Source organism: Zootoca vivipara, chromosome 5, assembly GCF_965207765.1.
Source record: "Zootoca vivipara chromosome 5, rZooViv2.hap1.1, whole genome shotgun sequence".
Classification (NCBI taxonomy): domain Eukaryota; kingdom Metazoa; phylum Chordata; class Lepidosauria; order Squamata; family Lacertidae; genus Zootoca; species Zootoca vivipara.
Window position 1 is genome coordinate 4,948,776 of NC_142588.1, and position 17,433 is coordinate 4,966,208.

General features: G+C 40.9%; 1 protein-coding gene and 1 long non-coding RNA gene across 9 annotated transcripts in view; one reads left to right on the forward strand and one right to left on the reverse strand.

Moving 5' to 3' along the window:
• ARFGAP3 (ARF GTPase activating protein 3) overlaps positions 1–11,419 on the forward strand; it is a 32,356-nt gene extending 20,937 nt beyond the window's left edge. For all 8 annotated transcript variants that reach the window (XM_035137639.3, XM_088669438.1, XM_035137641.3 and 5 more), the window contains 6 exons: positions 1,465–1,593; positions 3,020–3,157; positions 5,578–5,701; positions 6,548–6,638; positions 9,106–9,227; positions 9,861–11,419. In XM_035137639.3, the coding sequence (XP_034993530.1) occupies positions 1,465–1,593; positions 3,020–3,157; positions 5,578–5,701; positions 6,548–6,638; positions 9,106–9,227; positions 9,861–9,878 (622 nt within the window). In that variant the 3' untranslated portion in view covers positions 9,879–11,419. The remainder of the gene's footprint in view (positions 1–1,464; positions 1,594–3,019; positions 3,158–5,577; positions 5,702–6,547; positions 6,639–9,105; positions 9,228–9,860) is intronic.
• LOC132592186 (uncharacterized) lies at positions 6,560–15,002 on the reverse strand. Its single transcript, XR_015949955.1, has 5 exons — positions 14,857–15,002; positions 12,910–13,051; positions 9,310–9,390; positions 8,720–8,790; positions 6,560–6,693 (listed from the first exon to the last, which is right to left on the reverse strand). It is a non-coding gene; the product is annotated as an uncharacterized LOC132592186 (long non-coding RNA).
• Between the last annotated feature and the right edge of the window lie 2,431 nt (positions 15,003–17,433).

The window sequence follows — 17,433 nt, forward strand, 5'->3', positions numbered from 1 at the left end:
TATAGTATGCTGCAGAAAAACTCCAGTGCCTTGTAATACCTTGGCTAATGATTTGTTGTGGTATAAACATTGGTACGTATGCTGCTAGTCTGCTTTGTCAGATGCATGAAGGACACCGCCAAATGAAGTTGGCTGTAGTCCATGCTGTGAAGGCCTTTGGGTATGTTTAGCAACACAATACTGTCGTGTTGCCTTTTCTGCAGCATACTAACTGACATGGCTTGCGGAATTAAGCTTGTGAAGTGACAGACATTGACATAAGCAGCAGGATTAATCCATGAAAGCTGATCCCATAATTAATCTCTGCAGCATTTGCTCGATGTTCTAGGCTAGGGGTCAGCAACCTTTTTCAGCAGGGGGCCGGTCCACTGTCCCTCAGACCTTTTTTTTAAAAAAAATAAAAATATATATTTATTAAATATTTTTTCAAACAACAAAAACATACAAAAATACAAAACACAAAAAAGAAATACAAAACACAAAAAATACAAAATACAAGAAATACAAAAATGCAAAAACAAAAATTCTAATTTATAACCCTTATTTCTAATCTATTGACTTCCTCTTTCCACCTCCTACTGCTGTTCTTTACATTCCATGCTTAGTAAATTCTAAATCTTATATAAACTCTAATCATTACTTCAATATTACCTTATTACTATATCTTTTATATCTTGTCCATATAAACTCGATCTATATCTACTTCTTAATTAATTAATTTATCCTTATCTTCTTTCAATACATATTTCACACCCTTGTATTATCTACAACCTCTTTGTATCTCCCTTACTTCCATTGTTTCAATCTATTATACGCTTATTTTTCAAATAAATTTTGAATTTCTTCCAATCTTCTTCTTCCGCTGCTTCTTCACTCCGATCCCAAAGACCTTGTGGGGGGGCCGGACTTTATTTTGAAATAATAATAATGAACCAATTCCTATGCCCCACAAATAACCCAGGGATGCATTTTAAATAAAAGGACACATTCTACTCATGTAAAAACACGGTCCGCGGGCCGGAATGAGAAGGCGATTGGGATGGATCCGGCCCCCAGACCTTAGTTTGCCTACCCATGTTCTAGGCCCTTCAATACAAAGCTGTCTTTATGTTCTAATAAAGTCACTCCTTGGGATAAGTGAAGGAGAAGCTCCAGCATTTCTTGTGACTGTCCTGGCCTCACTAGGGTGTCTGGCATCAGCTTGAGACCCAGTGCTCCAGAGCAGCATGAGTTTGCGGAAATATTTTTTCCCTTCCTTAAAGCTACTTTAAAATCTTCTTGTCATGACTGAGGAGATCTGAAATTTGATTTGTCGTATTAAGCTTGATTATTACATTGGGCCTTGGCCTATTATAATTAGATGTTTACTGAGAATCCGATTCAGCAGATGGGCTTTGTCCTTTTAACTGAATTTCTCTTTCTCTCATTTAATGCTAACGTGTTGTATCTTCTCTCCCACCCCAGTGGCATTTCCCATTCCGTAATTTCGGATATGCAAATGATAGAACAAGAAACGCCTATACTTGCAAAACCAAGGAAAAAGTACAATAATAATGATGACGCCGACTCCTATTTCTCATCTCCTAGTTCAAGGTAACACTTTCCCTTTTTCTTTGGGGAGGGGATGGTAGAAATGCTACTTGGCTGGATTAAGATTAAAACATTTAGGCAGTGGCAAAACGTTTAGTATTTCCAGTTCAAACTCTTGAAAGCAGTTTCAGCAGATGCAATGTACTAATAAGTTGGAAAATCATGAGAGTGAAAGTCATTAACTGAATTGTAGATGGGGATAAGAGGGAAGATTGATTGTTTTCATGTTGACTTTCGTGTAGTTTTGGAGGATTTGAAACCCTGCTTATCTATGAGATATCCATATCCATAAATACCTTCCTTATTATTTTTTTAAGCATTTCTGCAGGTGTTGCTTGTGTTCACATGATCAAATTCTGGTTTTAATAAGTCAAGGTGTTCATGAGCCTGTTACACTTAAATGCAGCACCCTTTTCAAGAATAGGGAGAGAAACCAGGAAAGAAGCAGTTGAACTATGGTTTAAACCAGGCTTTCTCAAACTCTGCCCTCCTGATGTTTTGAGACTACAATTCCCATCATCCCTGACCACTGGTCCTGCCAGCTAGGAATCATGGGAGTTGTAGGCCAAAAACATCTGGAAGGCCGAGTTTGACGAAGCCTGGTTTAAACTTAGCTTCTGAATCCTGGCTAATTTGGTATGGATTAATCTGGCATTCACATTATTTATTTATGGAACTCCTAAACCACCCATCAGAAGAGATCCTAAGGTGGCTTGCAAACATTAACAAAATTATAAAACCTACCACAAACCAAGTAACATTTCTGAAAACTATCACACACAGTAAAACTATGAAGCAGCTGTTCACACAAGCCCCAGGACCTTGGACAGTCCAGTTAAATTTCACCAAAGGCCTGGATAAGTCAATGTGCCTTAACCTGGCCCCAGAAACCTAATAATGTAGCCAGCATACTTGCCTCCTTTGGGGGGAGAATTCCTTTGTCAGGCATGACTACAGAAAATGCCCTATCCTGGAGGGCAACAAGAAGAGCCTCCCAGGGCCCAGGTTGCCTGGTAATGTGAAGCTATGGCTAAACATGAAGCACCTGGCATGAAATGAAGAGCCAAGAAGAAGCAAGGCGGCAGCATGAGAAGGCCTGATGCTCATTCCTATCCTGATTTATTATGGCATTAATTGGTCATGTCAACAGGCTAGTGGCTTGAATCAAAATGACTGCCAGTAGAATTCCACTTTCCCACATTTCCACACTTCCCAGCCCCTTACGTTTCCTGAAGATCTGGTGCTGGAAAAGCACATAATGCCTTCTAAGTAACAAAATGCATTGCCATTGGATTGGAACGAGAGGAAAGCATCACCTTCCCAAGGGCGCTTTTCAGATAAAGACTGCAGCTCTTGCTGCCTGCTGCCTGCAAAGGCCAGGGGGACCCTCCAGAGCAGCAGTCCATTAACATTCTCTTTTATCACCCAGGTACTTTGATTCCTCCGAATTGAGAAGTAGCACTTTTTCTAACTGGGATGACAATTCTGATTCCTTCTGGAAGAAAGAGAGCAGCAGCAGAGACTTAGATACGATTCTGTCTTCGAAAACGTCAAGCTACTTAGAGAGGTACCTAAAGAAAACCTTCATGTGAATAAACCTTCAACTAGGGGTGATCTAATTTTCAATTACAATCCAATAATAGCCTCGTTATAACAATACCAAATTATAATACAATTACTAATACCAATCATTCAAATACCGAATTATATAATTTAGGTGCCCCCCCCCAATGCCAGATTTAATGAACCTTGGCAAGTTCGCAGATTCCTTTCACCCCTCCGCTCAGCTGCAGATAAATGAGCAATTATACTTTCAGTTAAATTAAATTCCAAGTCCTTTTAGCATTATTCAGTTTAGTCCGTAGATAATAAAGTCCAAATTAAGCTCTAATTAACAGGAGAATCTCTGCTTCTTAATGGCGGCATAGGAGGGTTACTGGCAGACAAAGTGCTTTTGCATTCAGCGCCTCCCTGCCTCCAGCATCCCATGCCGGAGCGAGAGCCAGGTACGAACTATGAGTGAAGCCTGTTCCTCCGTGTCCTTGCCCTCAGTCATCTTTGTTTTTCCTTCGCGAACGATCTCCCGCTGTCGTGGGCACTGCCTCCATTAAGGCAGACCGGAACCAGAAGCCTCAGCTAGGGATGATCAAATAATAATAATAATAATAATAATAATAATAATAATAATATATTATTATTTATACCCCGCCCATCTGGCTGTGTTTCCCTAGCCACTCTGGGCGGCTTCCAACAGAACATTAAAATACAATAATCTATTAAACATTAAAAGCTTCCCTAAACAGGACTGCCTTCAGATGTCTTCTAAAAGTCTGGTAGTTGTTTTTTTCTTTGACATCTGGTGGGAGGGCGTTCCACAGGGTGGGTGCCACTACCGAGAAGGCCCTCTGCCTGGTTCCCTGTAACTTGGCTTCTCGCAGTGAGGGAACTGCCAGAAGTCCTTCGGCCTGGACCTCAGTGTACAGGCAGAATGATGGGGGTGGAGACGCTCCTTCAGGTATACTGGATCAAGGCCATTTAGGGCTTTAAAGGTCAGCACCAACACTTTGAATTGTGCTTGGAAACGTACTGGGAGCCAATGTAGTTCTGTGGTCTCGGTGGCCGCTCCCAGTCACCAGTCTAGCTGCTGCATTCTGGATTAGTTGTAGTTTCCGGGTCACCTTCAAAGGTAGCCCCACATAGAGCACACTGCAGTAGTCTCAGCGAGAAATAACTAGAGCATGCACCACTCTGGTGAGACAGTCTGCGGGCAGGTAGGGTCTCAGCTTGCGTACCAGATGGAGCTGATAAACAGCTGCCCTGGATACAAAATTGATGTGCGCCTCCATGGACAGCTGTGAGTCCAAAATGACTCCCAGGCTGCGCACCTGGTCCTTCAGTTACCCCATTCAGGACCAGGGAGTCCTCCACACCTGCCCGCCTCCTGTCCCCCCAAAACAGTACTGTACTTCTGTTTGTCAGGATTCAACCTCAATCTGCCACCATCCATCCTCCAACCATGTGATCCTTAAATTTTTGATGTTTGTAGATAAAAGTGATACACAAGGAACCAGCAGACTTCTTGTGAAAGCAGAATTTCTTACTAATGTTTGTGTACATAAAATGATTGGGTTGCTAACATAGCTGGGATAATTCATGTCTTTTATGTGCATCCTGTTCCACCTGGATTATAATACATTAAATATTTATAAAAATCAAACCAGTTGAAATAAACTAGGTGACACCGTACAGTCTTTAAAATGAAGTTTTTATTTATTTTCAAATTACGTTAGATATATTTGAGAAAAAACTCCCAACAGTAAACAAAAAACACATTTGTGTCATGCTGGATAATAAAGTTTCATTTGATTACTCTAAAAAGTTTTGCCATATTTTTTAATGGGTGTTGGGTAAGTTTCCTGCCAGGGTCTGAACAATTCATGCATTCAATAAATATTTGCCACGTATTATAAAATGAAAGTGGATGGTGCTCTGACCTGACATGTCAGTTTCTCAGCCAGTGCTGTTGACTACACTCTGGCATGCCAAGAAGCGATGCTAAGACCAGACCCAGTCCTCCAGCATCATAATGTGCAGTTTCTGGAATTACCACCACTGCCATACCAAAATTCTCCAGCAAAACGATATTGCATACTTCCGCTTGACTTCATTATTGCTCTTTATGTATTAAGCTTTTCAAATAACTTTTAGCAATAGGTTTCTGAAAGTTCCGCTTAATCTTACTCTGGTTATAAACTTTCTACTTTATTTACCAGTGTACGTTTGTTTTGAGATCCCCCGCCCCCCAATGTGCAGATGGAGGCCACAGTTGTTAAAATTGCTGCTCTAATGAAATAGCTAAAACTACAATAACTAGAAATCTATTAACACCATCAAGTTGATAAGCAATATATTAAGGGTTCTTTTAGAGAGTTAATGCTGCTTGCTGGATCCTCTCAGATATAACCATGTGGAACAATGTTCTTTTAGGCCTTCGTCTCGTCGTAAAGCCGATTTTGAACCTGCTGCAAGCACAGATGAGGCCCAGAAGAAATTTGGCAACGTAAAAGCTATTTCATCAGATATGTACTTTGGAAAGCAAGACCATGCTGACGTAAGTGCAATATTAATAATAATTTATTATTTGTACCCCACCCATCTGGCTGGGCTTCCCCAGCTACTCTGGGCCATAGCTGCCAAGTTCTCCCTTTTTTAAAGGGAAATTCCCTTATGCTGAATAGGCTTCCTCGCGAGAAAAGGGAAAACTTGGCAGCTATGCTCTGGGCAGCTTCCAACAAAGGTTAAAATACATTAAAATGTCACACATTAAAAACTTCTCTAAACAGGGCTGACTTCCGATGTTTTCTAAATGTCAGGTAGTTCTTTATCTCTTTGATGGAAGGGCGTTCCACAGGGCGGGCCCCACTACTGAGAAGGCCCTCTGGTTCCGGGTAGCTGCATATTAAATTGCACTATTTGCAAAACCTTTATGCAATTAATAATTGTGGGGTATTTCAGGGTTCCTTGGAAACATCACATTGCTAGAAGTAATGGAAATAGTTGTGATTTGAGAAAAATCAGAGATGAGAGAAATGATGTTCTCCTCCCTAAAAATTAAATAAATCTGTTTGGATGTCAACTCGATAGCATATGAGCTATTTTTCTCCTAGTAAACTGTACTTTGAGAGTAGCTTTACATATTTGGAGGAAGAAAATCAATGACCACGAGCATATTTGAGAAAAATGATCCATTTCTTTACAATTCATGATACCATGAAACATGTTTTGGGATGTGATGTTTAATACTTGCAACTAGGAAGTGAATTAAGAACTGGGGTTAATAAAATACTGGCTTTACCAGGATATTGCGCTTCATAGCAACAGCTGAAATAATCTCACCTAGATGTGAAGCATGTGTAAGTTTATTATCACCGTTGAAATCTTCTTAACTCTTTCGTAGTATGAAGCTAGAGTTCGGTTAGAGAGACTTTCAGGAAACTCTGCTATAAGTTCAGCTGATTTGTTTGAAGAACAGAAGAAGCAACCATCAGGTAGGAAAGGAAAACGATGGACATTTTTTTGCTGTTTTGAGTTGTGTACAGTGTCCTGTTGATCAGCATACTGTCAATGTTGTTTTAGTTATAAAACTTAGTGCTATCCTCATACATCCTGGAAATCTTAATATTGGCCTGTTTATATATTTTGAGACCTGTTTTTTGCTCCTGTCCAGACCCTGTGGAGGTGCCCCTGCTTTCTCACCCTGCTACTGTTAACGGCACCTGTTTCTTGAAGTCGATATAGTTCACTACTATCTAAACAAATGGGTTGTGTTGAATACATGAAATTAAAACCAGCAAGTTCTTGGGTGGGATTTACTGCTATGGAGGCCTTCCTTTTCAACTCTGAAGGCCCTGCCTGTAATTCTTCATCCAGTTTCCATGTATTGGGGAGATCCTAGCTGTACTGTGCTTTAGATCTGCTTGCATGGTCAGTCAAAGCAATGCCTTGGTACTGGTTGCTGGGAATTGCAGGTGAGGAGAGGGCTGTCACACGCAGGTCCTACTTGGGGACTCCCCAGGGGTATCTTGTTGTCCACTGTGGGATTGGAACAGCGGACCTTGTTTTAATTCCGCAGGGCTCTTACAGGCTGCATTTGGGGCTGTGTTAATTGGTCCTTAGTAAAATACCGAAATGGATCAAGCTAGCCTCAAAAATAATTGTGTTTGTTTTACTGCTTGTCTTATAAGTGAAGGGAACAGTTCAGATACTGGCTGGAAATAATATATATATGATCATTATGGGGTTGAATTTTAGAACCTCATGTTACTATGGGCTGGAGCCTGATTCCCCCCTCCCCCCAGATCTATATTTCCCCCCCTCCACTCCAGTGCTCTCTGTTTCTCATAGAGTTTGCGTTTTCTATATTGAAAGGTATTCCTATCAAAGCACACCAATAAAGATATTGAAAAGTTAATATTGAATGAAAACCTTCTATCAAATTATCACTGCAGTGGCTCTTACAGCTAAATGACTCTGTTGTGCCTTTCAAAAAAGGGTCTTCTTTGGATTTACAGCTAAAAAAGCTACAAGCAAGACCTTTGTATGCACTGTGTTCTGGTCCATAGTCCTATTTAAATCCTTTTAGATACCAATGATTGTCATGAAACTTGATTATAGTAGGTTGATAGGGCCTAATTCTCTTTGTGCATATCTGCAGCAGGAAGCTTGCAACTGGATAATCTAAAGTGCATGCTATTTAATACTGGAGAGCCATTAGAGACTGGTAACATGACACGCACTACGTGCTGAAACTGAGCAAGGAGGTTAACTGCTGTCTTGTAGCACTTCACTACAAGAGAAAATGAATAATTTTAAAAACACAATATAATGAAACCTAGACAACTTTACAAACATTGATTGATCCATAGGGTTTTACAATTAGCAGAATTTTCAATTGTACATGTTCCTTACGAAATTTCCCAATACCTTTTACACAAAACTTGATCACGTCTGGTTTATATATTTGAAATCACTGACATCTTTAATGTTTATCAAGTGGAAGCAATTCTGATTTTTTCTGCTATTTAGGATGCAATTTTTTTAAAATCGCCTGCTCTTTCCCCCAGTCTCACTGGAATTTATTTATTTCCTTATAAATCAAAGAGGGGCTTTCCTGCCAAATTATTTTTATGTGCAATGTTCAGGTTCAGAGTTGTACTTCCTCTTAAGTAACTTTTTTAAAATAATACCTTTGTTTCTGAAAACGAAGCTCAGGAATTCCCCCAAAATATTAACATTGCGGTGCAAAACCAGCTTTTTTACCATCTAATGGTAAAACTACAGAAGTCATTGACAGTAAACCCAAACTACTGTTTGGTATTTTGGTACATTTAAAGATAGATAGATAGATAGATGATGAACAACAACAACAAAAAATTCCTTCCAGTAGCACCTTTGAGACCAACTAAGTTTGTCATAGGTATGAGCTTTCGTGTGCATGCACACTTCTTCAGATACACATGCACACGAAAGCTCATACCAATGACAAACTTTGTTGGTCTCTAAGGTGCTACTGGAAGGATTTCTAAAAATTTTTTTGTTTCGACTACGTCAGACCAACACGGCTACCTACCTGATAGATAGATGAGTTCACCAACATACTTACACATTTTTGCTGAGCGTCCTTTCAAGGTTATTGGGCATCTCCAAAATTGTTTAAGAAAAAGGGGTAACAGACAAGCTTAGAACAATGTTTCTGAATTTTGAGTCCTGTTCAGATTGTAAATATTGGAACCACTTTGGAGCATGTTTTGCCATGCAACTCTTAATGTTTGCCACAGCCATAAACCTTCTTTCTAAACAAGTAAACAATTACACACCCTTGTCTTTTGGTTCCATAGATTTTAGATAGTTGTTTTAATCACGTTGAAATGATTTGTCTAATGAAATTAACTGAGGAGACCTGAACTCACCACCTTTCTGCATAACCACAAAAAAATTTTCTCGCTCTATTCTTAGGCAGTTACAATATTTCACATGTCTTGCCCACTGCTCCTGATATGGCTCAGTTTAAACAAGGGGTGAGATCTGTGGCTGGAAGGCTTTCTGTCTTGGCAAATGGAGTCATGACTTCTATACAGGTTAGTAAACTTACACAAAAGGGACATCTTCAAATTGGAAGTGCACCTTTTTAATATAGTTTTCTGTCGGTAGCAGACATACCTGTATGTGAGACGTCGGAGCATGCTTCTTGTTTAAACTCTGATGGTTTAATTCTGTCACTTCCATAACAAGGCTGGATCCCTTTAGGTAAACAATTATAAATAAGTGGACAAAATAAATAAAAATAAAATGTGGGTGCAGATCTTAACAATTCGGATCTGTTAAGGTCCAGAAGATCTCTGCCAGTATGAATGTAAACTGACCCCATAAATGCACAGATTTCCATGTCCACAGGGAGATTTTTTCTACAGCAAGCAATTGGGAAGTCTCATTCTTCTCCTTCTCAAGCTCGCTTCTCTAGCTTATCACCAGTATCAGGAGCTAATGTACTTGAAGACACTATCAACCAGCAATTCTTAAAAAACAAGCTGAATCTTAATTTTCAAAATCCATTACAGTATATGGGCCATTTGTTAAACACTAAATTACAAAATAATTGGGTAGAGATTTCGATTTGTGATGTTTCAGATTATAACAGTGCATGCAACTTGTATTTTTGCTTCCTTGTAAGAGAGCACATGTTCATTTCTTTTCATTGCCTTCTCTTTTAGGATCGTTATGGTTCTTAACCATTTGTATTCAACTGAACTTGGATACGCAGAAGAGCTTTTTAAAAACAAACAAACAAACACCACACCTGCCAGCGATAATAGTGAAAATCCTAAATGAAGGCTGTAGAATATTTTGTTTTAATTGATTTCACACCTGTATGTTTTTACCATGTGTCCTCTCTGGTTCCTAGCCACATTTCATTTAACCTAGTGACTTGTCTTTACTTCTGCCATCTCTTCTGCTGTTTGTGGCTTTTTGGTGCTATGGATAGCTTCCCCATCATCACTGCCAAGAATCTGGTTCTGAAGCCAGACAAGAAAGGCGTTCTGTTATAGACAAGCCATGAGATTATTTTCATAATATAAGCTAGTCACCTTACAGAAGTTCTCTGTGATAGCTCACTGGCTGTAACCTCAAGTTAGCTCTTTTGCTTACCTCCTTCCACACGTGGCGATACTGGAGTGGCCATGAAACTGGTGCCCTTCCTATCCAGTTGGTATCTAGACAGAGTGATTCCTTAGATAATCGAAGGTGGGATTTTCCGTACCAAAATATTTAAGCTACTACATACATTCCAAAGTCTGAAGTAAGGGAGACCTAAGGGATTTGGGGCATTACCTTCCAGAGCTGCAAGGAGGAGTGGATTGACGTACAATCCTAAGGAATGTTTCTGATCTTGCAGCACTTTGAAATAATAAGGGGGTGTTGTGTGCATCATGCAAACAGACCCATAGAAGAGGCCACAATTTAACACAGAGTTAAGAATGGGATGAGTGCCTTAAACTCCGTGTTGGATTGTACCCGGGATGTCTTGATAGTTTAAAACCAGTACTGATGAACGTCTCAAAATGGAAGCTAATTGCTATGTTCTAGTTGGAAAGTGAAGTAGCATTTGAAGCATTATTCCCCCCCCCCATGTAAACAGGCTTGTCTAGAGCAGAGATTTTGTCACTTGTTAGACTCTCATTTTCCCCGACCAGCATTGCCAATGGCAGGATTGGAGTTGTAGACCAAAACACCTGACGGGCCATGAGGTTCCCTATGCCAACCTGTCCTGTGTTAAAGGACCTCGCTTTTGTGTGTTGACGGTCTATTTATTCATAACAGTTAAGTTTTCTTTTGCATTTCAATGTAGGCTCCTTAAGTGCTTTTCAACAATCAATATGATGTATAAAATTAAGACTAAAGTGTTTCTATCTGTACAAGGAAATACATGCACACAAATAGATATATTATACAGAGAGAGAATCTACATATGAAATTTGCAGGGCCAAACAGTCTCTTCTCAGGCTGTTTAAATTTCTTGGTGCTGTTAACTTCCATAAGAATTTTAACACAATCTTGGGATCTAAGAACAAAATACTGAATACGTGCACAAATTTATAAAGAGTGGCTGTGTTTTAGACAGCCTGGAAGCATAATTCCTAAAAATAAACTGAATTGAAAACTTGGTGGCCTGAAAGATCACCAAAAAAACCTACATTGTATCAGTTCTGTATCCCCTGCCCCGAACAGCTGCTCAATAAATTTAGAAATAAATTGTAATCTTTCATGTGAAGCTTTGTTTTCTCTTGCCTGATTGAATTTCATGTTGTGTGGATTATCATGAATTTTGATTCCTATCTGTCAGGAATGCAGAAAAGTGTGTGTGCATGTGAGATAGGGAGAGGAAGAGAGTCAAGCTCTTCAGGGTTCAGACTTTATGAAAACAAAAACACACCAGCAGATAGATGGACTCTGAAAATAGTGGTGGCTAGTCCAGGAGGACCAAGAGACTTTTTGTTTAAAGCATAATGACAGAAACAGGAAGCCATTGCCAACAGCTCAGCATGATGTAGGCAGCTACACCTGCAGCAATTGCAAGTTGGTTGCCCTACTAGAAGACAAGGTCCAGCAGCTCCAGGCCTGTGTATTGAGAGTATCTGGGTCAAAATTAAGGGAGAGAAAAATAACAGTAATCTCATTGTGGGAGTTTCCTATAGATCCCCAAGCCGAACTGAGGACACAGATGATGCCTTCCTGGAACTGATGGCCTAGCATTCAAAAGGAAGTGAGATAGTAGTAATGGGGGATTTCAACTATCCTGATATTTTTTGGATGTCAAACTCAGCCAAGAGCATAAGGTCGAACAGATTCCTCACTGGTCTTGCAGACAATTCCATTGTCCAGAAAGTGGGGGAAGCAACAAGAGGATCAGCCATTTTAGATCTGGTCCTAACCAATGGTGATGACCTGGTTAGTGGGGTAGAAGTGGCAGGATCATTAGGTGGGAGTGACCATGCTCTTCTGGAGTTTATTATTCAGCGGAAAGGAGTAACCAAGCATACTAAGACTCACATCCTAGACTTTAAGAAAGCCAACTTCAGAAAACTTAGGGAAACGCTGGTTGAGATCCCATGGACAGAAATACTAAAAGGGAAGGGAGTTCATGATGGTTGGGAGTTTTTAAAAGGGAGATATTAAAAGCACAACTTCAGGCAATACCAATGTGACGGAAACATGGAAGGTGCCTAAAGAAGCCAGGGTGGCTATCTAAAGAACTTTTAACTGAGTTAAGATTTAAAAGGGATATGTACAAAAAATGGAAAAGGGGAAATCACCAGAAAGGAATTCAAACATAGCCAGCACGTGTAGAGACAAAGTCAGAAAAGCTAAAGCACAGAATGAACTCAGGCTTGCTAGAAGAGTCCAGAAGAGGGCAACCAAAATGGTCAAAGGCCTGGAAACAATGCCTTATGAGGAACGGCTTAGGGAGCTGGGTATGTTTAACCTGGAGAAGAGAAGGCAAGTGGATCATTCTAATTTTTGTGGTAAATCAGAGGTAAGAGTCTGTGTCTGCAGGTGCACAAACATGCAAACAGATCTGTGCTCAGCATACATCATGGAAACTTCTAGGAACAGTCTGTACCTTCTCAAGCAGAGAAACCTCATGTCTCCTGGGCATCCTTTTCTTTGGTTCCTTTTTGCTGCAATTACGGCTGCTAGGAACATCACAGCTTCTTTACAATTCCCAAGGCATATCATAATAAAAATGAAAAACGTACTTACATTCTCATTCTTCTTGTCATCACTCTAGTAATTTCTCAAAAGGTTTTCACGGTGCACTCCATGTCTCCTCAGAAGTAAATTCTGAGTTCAATGGGGTGCACGGTCAGACGAAGGGTGTGGCCCCGGGCCTCACTATATCTGTCTGGAAATAAAAACCGCCATAGCAAAATTAAACACACCTGCAAAGTTTGCTTCAAGAAGGAACGGCTATACCAGATACAGCTGAAGAAGAAGAAGAAGAAGAAGAAGAAGAAGAAGAAGAAGAAGAAGAAGAAGAAGAAGAAGAAGAAGAAGAGGAGGAGGAGTTTGGACTTGATATCCCGCCTTTCACTCCCCTTAAGGAGTCTCGAAGAGGCTAACAATCTCCTTTCCACACTACCTGGGGTGTGCGAGACCTCCATATCTTTCTGGTATAATTCCTCTGTGTACTCTTGCCACCTCTTCTTGATGTCTTCTGCTTCTGTTAGGTCCTTACCACTTTTGTCCTGGTAATCTTTGTATGGTAATCTTTGCACAAAATGTTCCTTTCATATCTCCAATTTTCTTGAACAGATCTCTGGTTTTCCCCATTCTATTGTTTTCCTCTATTTCTTTGCATTGCTCGTTTAAGAAGGCCCTCTTGTCTCTCCTTGCTGTTTTTTTTGGAAATCTGCATTCAGTTTCCTGTATCTTTCACTATCTCCCTCACATTTTGCTTGCCTCCTCTCCCCTGCTATCAGAGATGATGACATTCACCCTGTGGATCCTTGGGAAATGGAGTATTTGAGTATGAAGCATCTGTGGAAGGACCCATATCTCAAGGTACAGTTGCTCGAAAGTCTCAAAGATACTGTCTATTGATAGTTTTGCAGGGAGGAGCGGAGTCACTTGAACATCATGCTCATCAACACTACATGTGCTAATCTCCCAACACTTCGGTCTCCTAAGAAAACCAAGGCTGCTTCTGAAATTTAATGCTTGGGGAACTGAGAAGTGGAGAACAATATTGGGTGGGAACATATTGTGTAATTTATGGTGAACCGAAAAGGCAGGCATTGGGAAATATTAGCAATGTGGTTGGTTGTTCTCAAAAGGCTCCCTAGAGGATGTATGAGAAAGTTGAACATAGAAATGGGAAGCTGTGGGGGATAGAGTCACGTACAATCAGTACTTCCTTGAGGAAAACAATACAAATTTTGTGTTCTGGTTAGAGAGATTAACTGCAGAACATTTCCTTGGCCTTTGATAGATCACCAGAGTAAAACAATAGCCAGACAAGCAGATAAAACTGCTGCCAAAACCATCTCTTGAAGCAAACAAAACAAAAACAACCCTTTGAATCTGGCCAATTCAAGATATTATAACGGTTCCCATTTATACAAAACTTTCAGTGGGGTCTTTAAATGTTAAACCACTTTGTGAATCAGTCTGGGCTTAGAAGCAGGATATAAATGAATGAGAGAAAGGTATATAGCTGCTCCACTTGAATCATCTGGCAAGTGGATCGTTCTAAGTTTTGTGGTAAATCAGAGGTAAAAGTCTGTGTCTGCAGGCGCACAAACAGATATGCAAACAGATCTGTGTCTGCTCAGCATACATCCTGGAAACGTCTAGGAACAGTCTGTACCTTCTCAAGCAGAGAAGCCTCATGCCTCTTGGGCATCCTTTTCTTTGGTTCCTTTTCTTTGGTTCCTTCTAATTGCTGCAATTACGGCTGCTAGGAACATCACAGCTTCTTTACGATTCCCAAGGCAGTCTATTTTTTCTTCCTTGCTCTTGTTCTCTTTGCTGTTTCTCCTTTATTTAAAAATGTATAGCTTTGCAATCTTAGTCTTTTATAGATGCATGGGGCAAAAATTGTCCCTGTCACTAACTACTATTCAGTTTGGAGTTGGATTTACCGGTAATACTAAGGACTAACACCAAGCTGGGCAGGATCTTCATAATAAAAATGAAAAACATACTTACATTCTCATTCTTCTTGCTATCACTCTTTAGTAATTTCTCAAAAGGTTTTCACGGTGCACTCCATGTCTCCTCAGAAGTAAATCCTGAGTTCAATGGGGGGCACGGTCAGATGAAGGGTGTGGCCGCGGGCCTCACTGTATCTGTCTGGAAATAAAAACCGCCATAGCAAAATTAAACACACCTGCAAAGTATGCTTCAAGAAGGTACCAAATACAGAAGAAGAAGAAGAAGAAGAAGAGGAGGAGGAGGAGGAGGAGGAGGAGTTTGGATTTGATATCCCGCCTTTCACTCCCCTTAAGGAGTCTCAAAGCGGCTAACAATCTCCTTTCTCTTCGTCCTCAACAAACACTCTGTGAGGTGAGTGAAGCTGAGAGACTTCAGAAAAGTGACTAGCCCAGGCATAGGCAAACTCAGCCCTCCAGATGTTTTTGGACTACAACTCCCATCATCCCTAGCTAACAGGACCAGTGGTCAGGGATGATGGGAACAGCCCCAAAACATCTGGAGGGCCGAGTTTGCTTATGCCTGGACTAGCCCAAGGTCACCCAGCAGCTGCATGTGGAGGAGTGGAGAAGTGAACCCGGTTCGCCAGATTACGGGTCCACTGCTCTTAACCACTATACCATGCTGCCATTCTAATTGCAGTGAGCAACTTAAACAGATCTACTTCCTAGATCTTTGACTGGATGGGTCCAGACTGCCTGCTTTCAGAATGGCTCAGGTTGAACCAAAATGCTTGAAATTTTTCAAGTAAGGAGGAGCTCTGATAGAGCAGAGGTTTCCAACCTTTTTGAGTCCATGGCTCCCTTGACCATCCACATTATTTGGGTGGCTTCCCAGTGGGAACCATTTCCACTGAGGTTCCGTTACATGACATGCATAAGTGGGGAATAAACCTGTTTCTCCCTGTTCTGCCCCCGCCAGCTGCCCTGAATGTTTCTCAGAGAGGAAGAGAGAGAGAGAGAGAGAGAGAAATGCAGAAAGAGATGGGCTGCAAGTTAACAAAAGACCCTCCCGGGCTCCCCCTGAGTGTTTCTCTAGTCTCCCCAGGGTGCCCCAGCACCCTATCACCAGTGTGATAGACAGGGCAAGTAATAGACACATGCTGGGTGTCCTTCAATTGGCCTATGTTTTGTTGTGCCCTCTAGTTAGTTAGTTAGTTAGTTAGTTAGTTAGTTAGTTAGTTAGTTAGTTAGTTAGTTAGTTAGGAAATGATGGCATTAGTTAGGAAAGGATGGCATTAGTTAGGAAAGGATGGCATTAGTTAGGAGTCTTGGTGGACCACTAACTTGACATGAGTCAACAGTGTGATGCAGCAGCTAAAAAAGCCAATGCAGTTCTGGGCTGCATCAATAGGAGTATAGCATCTAGATCAAGGGAAGTAATAGTACCACTGTATTCTGCTCTGGTCAGACCTCACCTGGAGTACTGTGTCTAGTTCTGGGCACCACAGTTCAAGAAGGATACTGACAAGCTGGAACGTGTCCAGAAGAGGGCAACCAAAATGGTCAAAGGCCTGGAAACGATGCCTTATGAGGAACGGCTTAGGGAGCTGGGTATGTTTAGCCTGGAGAAGAGAAGGTTAAGGGGTGATATGATAGCCATGTTCAAATATATGAAAGGATGTCATACAGAGGAGGGAGAAAGATTGTTTTCTGCTGCTCCAGAGAAGCGGACACGGAGCAATGGATTCAAGCTACAAGAAAGAAGATTCCACCTAAACATTAGGAAGAACTTCCTGACAGTAAGAGCTGTTCGGCAGTGGAATTTGCTACCAAGGAGTGTGGTGGAGTCTCCTTCTTTGGAGGTCTTTAAGCCGAGGCTTGACAGGCATATGTCAAGAATGCTTTGATGGTGTTTCCTGCTTGGCGGGGGGTTGGATTGGATGGCCCTTGTGGTCTCTTCCAACTCTATGATTCTATGACATTTTGAAATACAATCTTATAGTTCAGGGCTGGGGAAGTCTGTGACCCAATAGATGTTGCTGGACTCCAAACTCTCATCAGCAAAAACCAGCACGACCAATGGTTGGGGATGGTGAGAGTTATAGTCCAGTGAAACCAGAATGGCAAGGTTGCGGGTTCGATTTCCATAGTGGACAGCCGCATATTCCTGCACTGCAGGGGGTTGGATTCTGATTTGCAGGGTCCCTTCCAGCTCTATGATTCTGTAAGTCCTCCAACCCTGCCATAATGAATTATCCAGATTTATTTATCAAATCTCTACCTGTTTTGAGACACAAAAGCACCCAATGTGCAGCTTCATTTATCCCAAAATAGTAAAATCCAAAGTTTTGAACAGCATAAAATGGCTGCTAATTTATCCAACGCTCTTACATCTTTTGAAATTTTGATGAGGCCTAATGTAATGTCCAAAGGCTTATTGGCTTATTGTATATAAATGACTAATGGAAAATGAGAGGCAGGACCCAAGTTTTGAAGAGAAATAAAATAAAGGCTTATACTGAACAATGGTTGTCACAGATATTTAAGCAAAATCAAAGCTGTTCATTAGACATGGGCTATGGAGAAAAATGTCTAAAATATTCTATAGAGATAGAAATATGTGCACATGAAA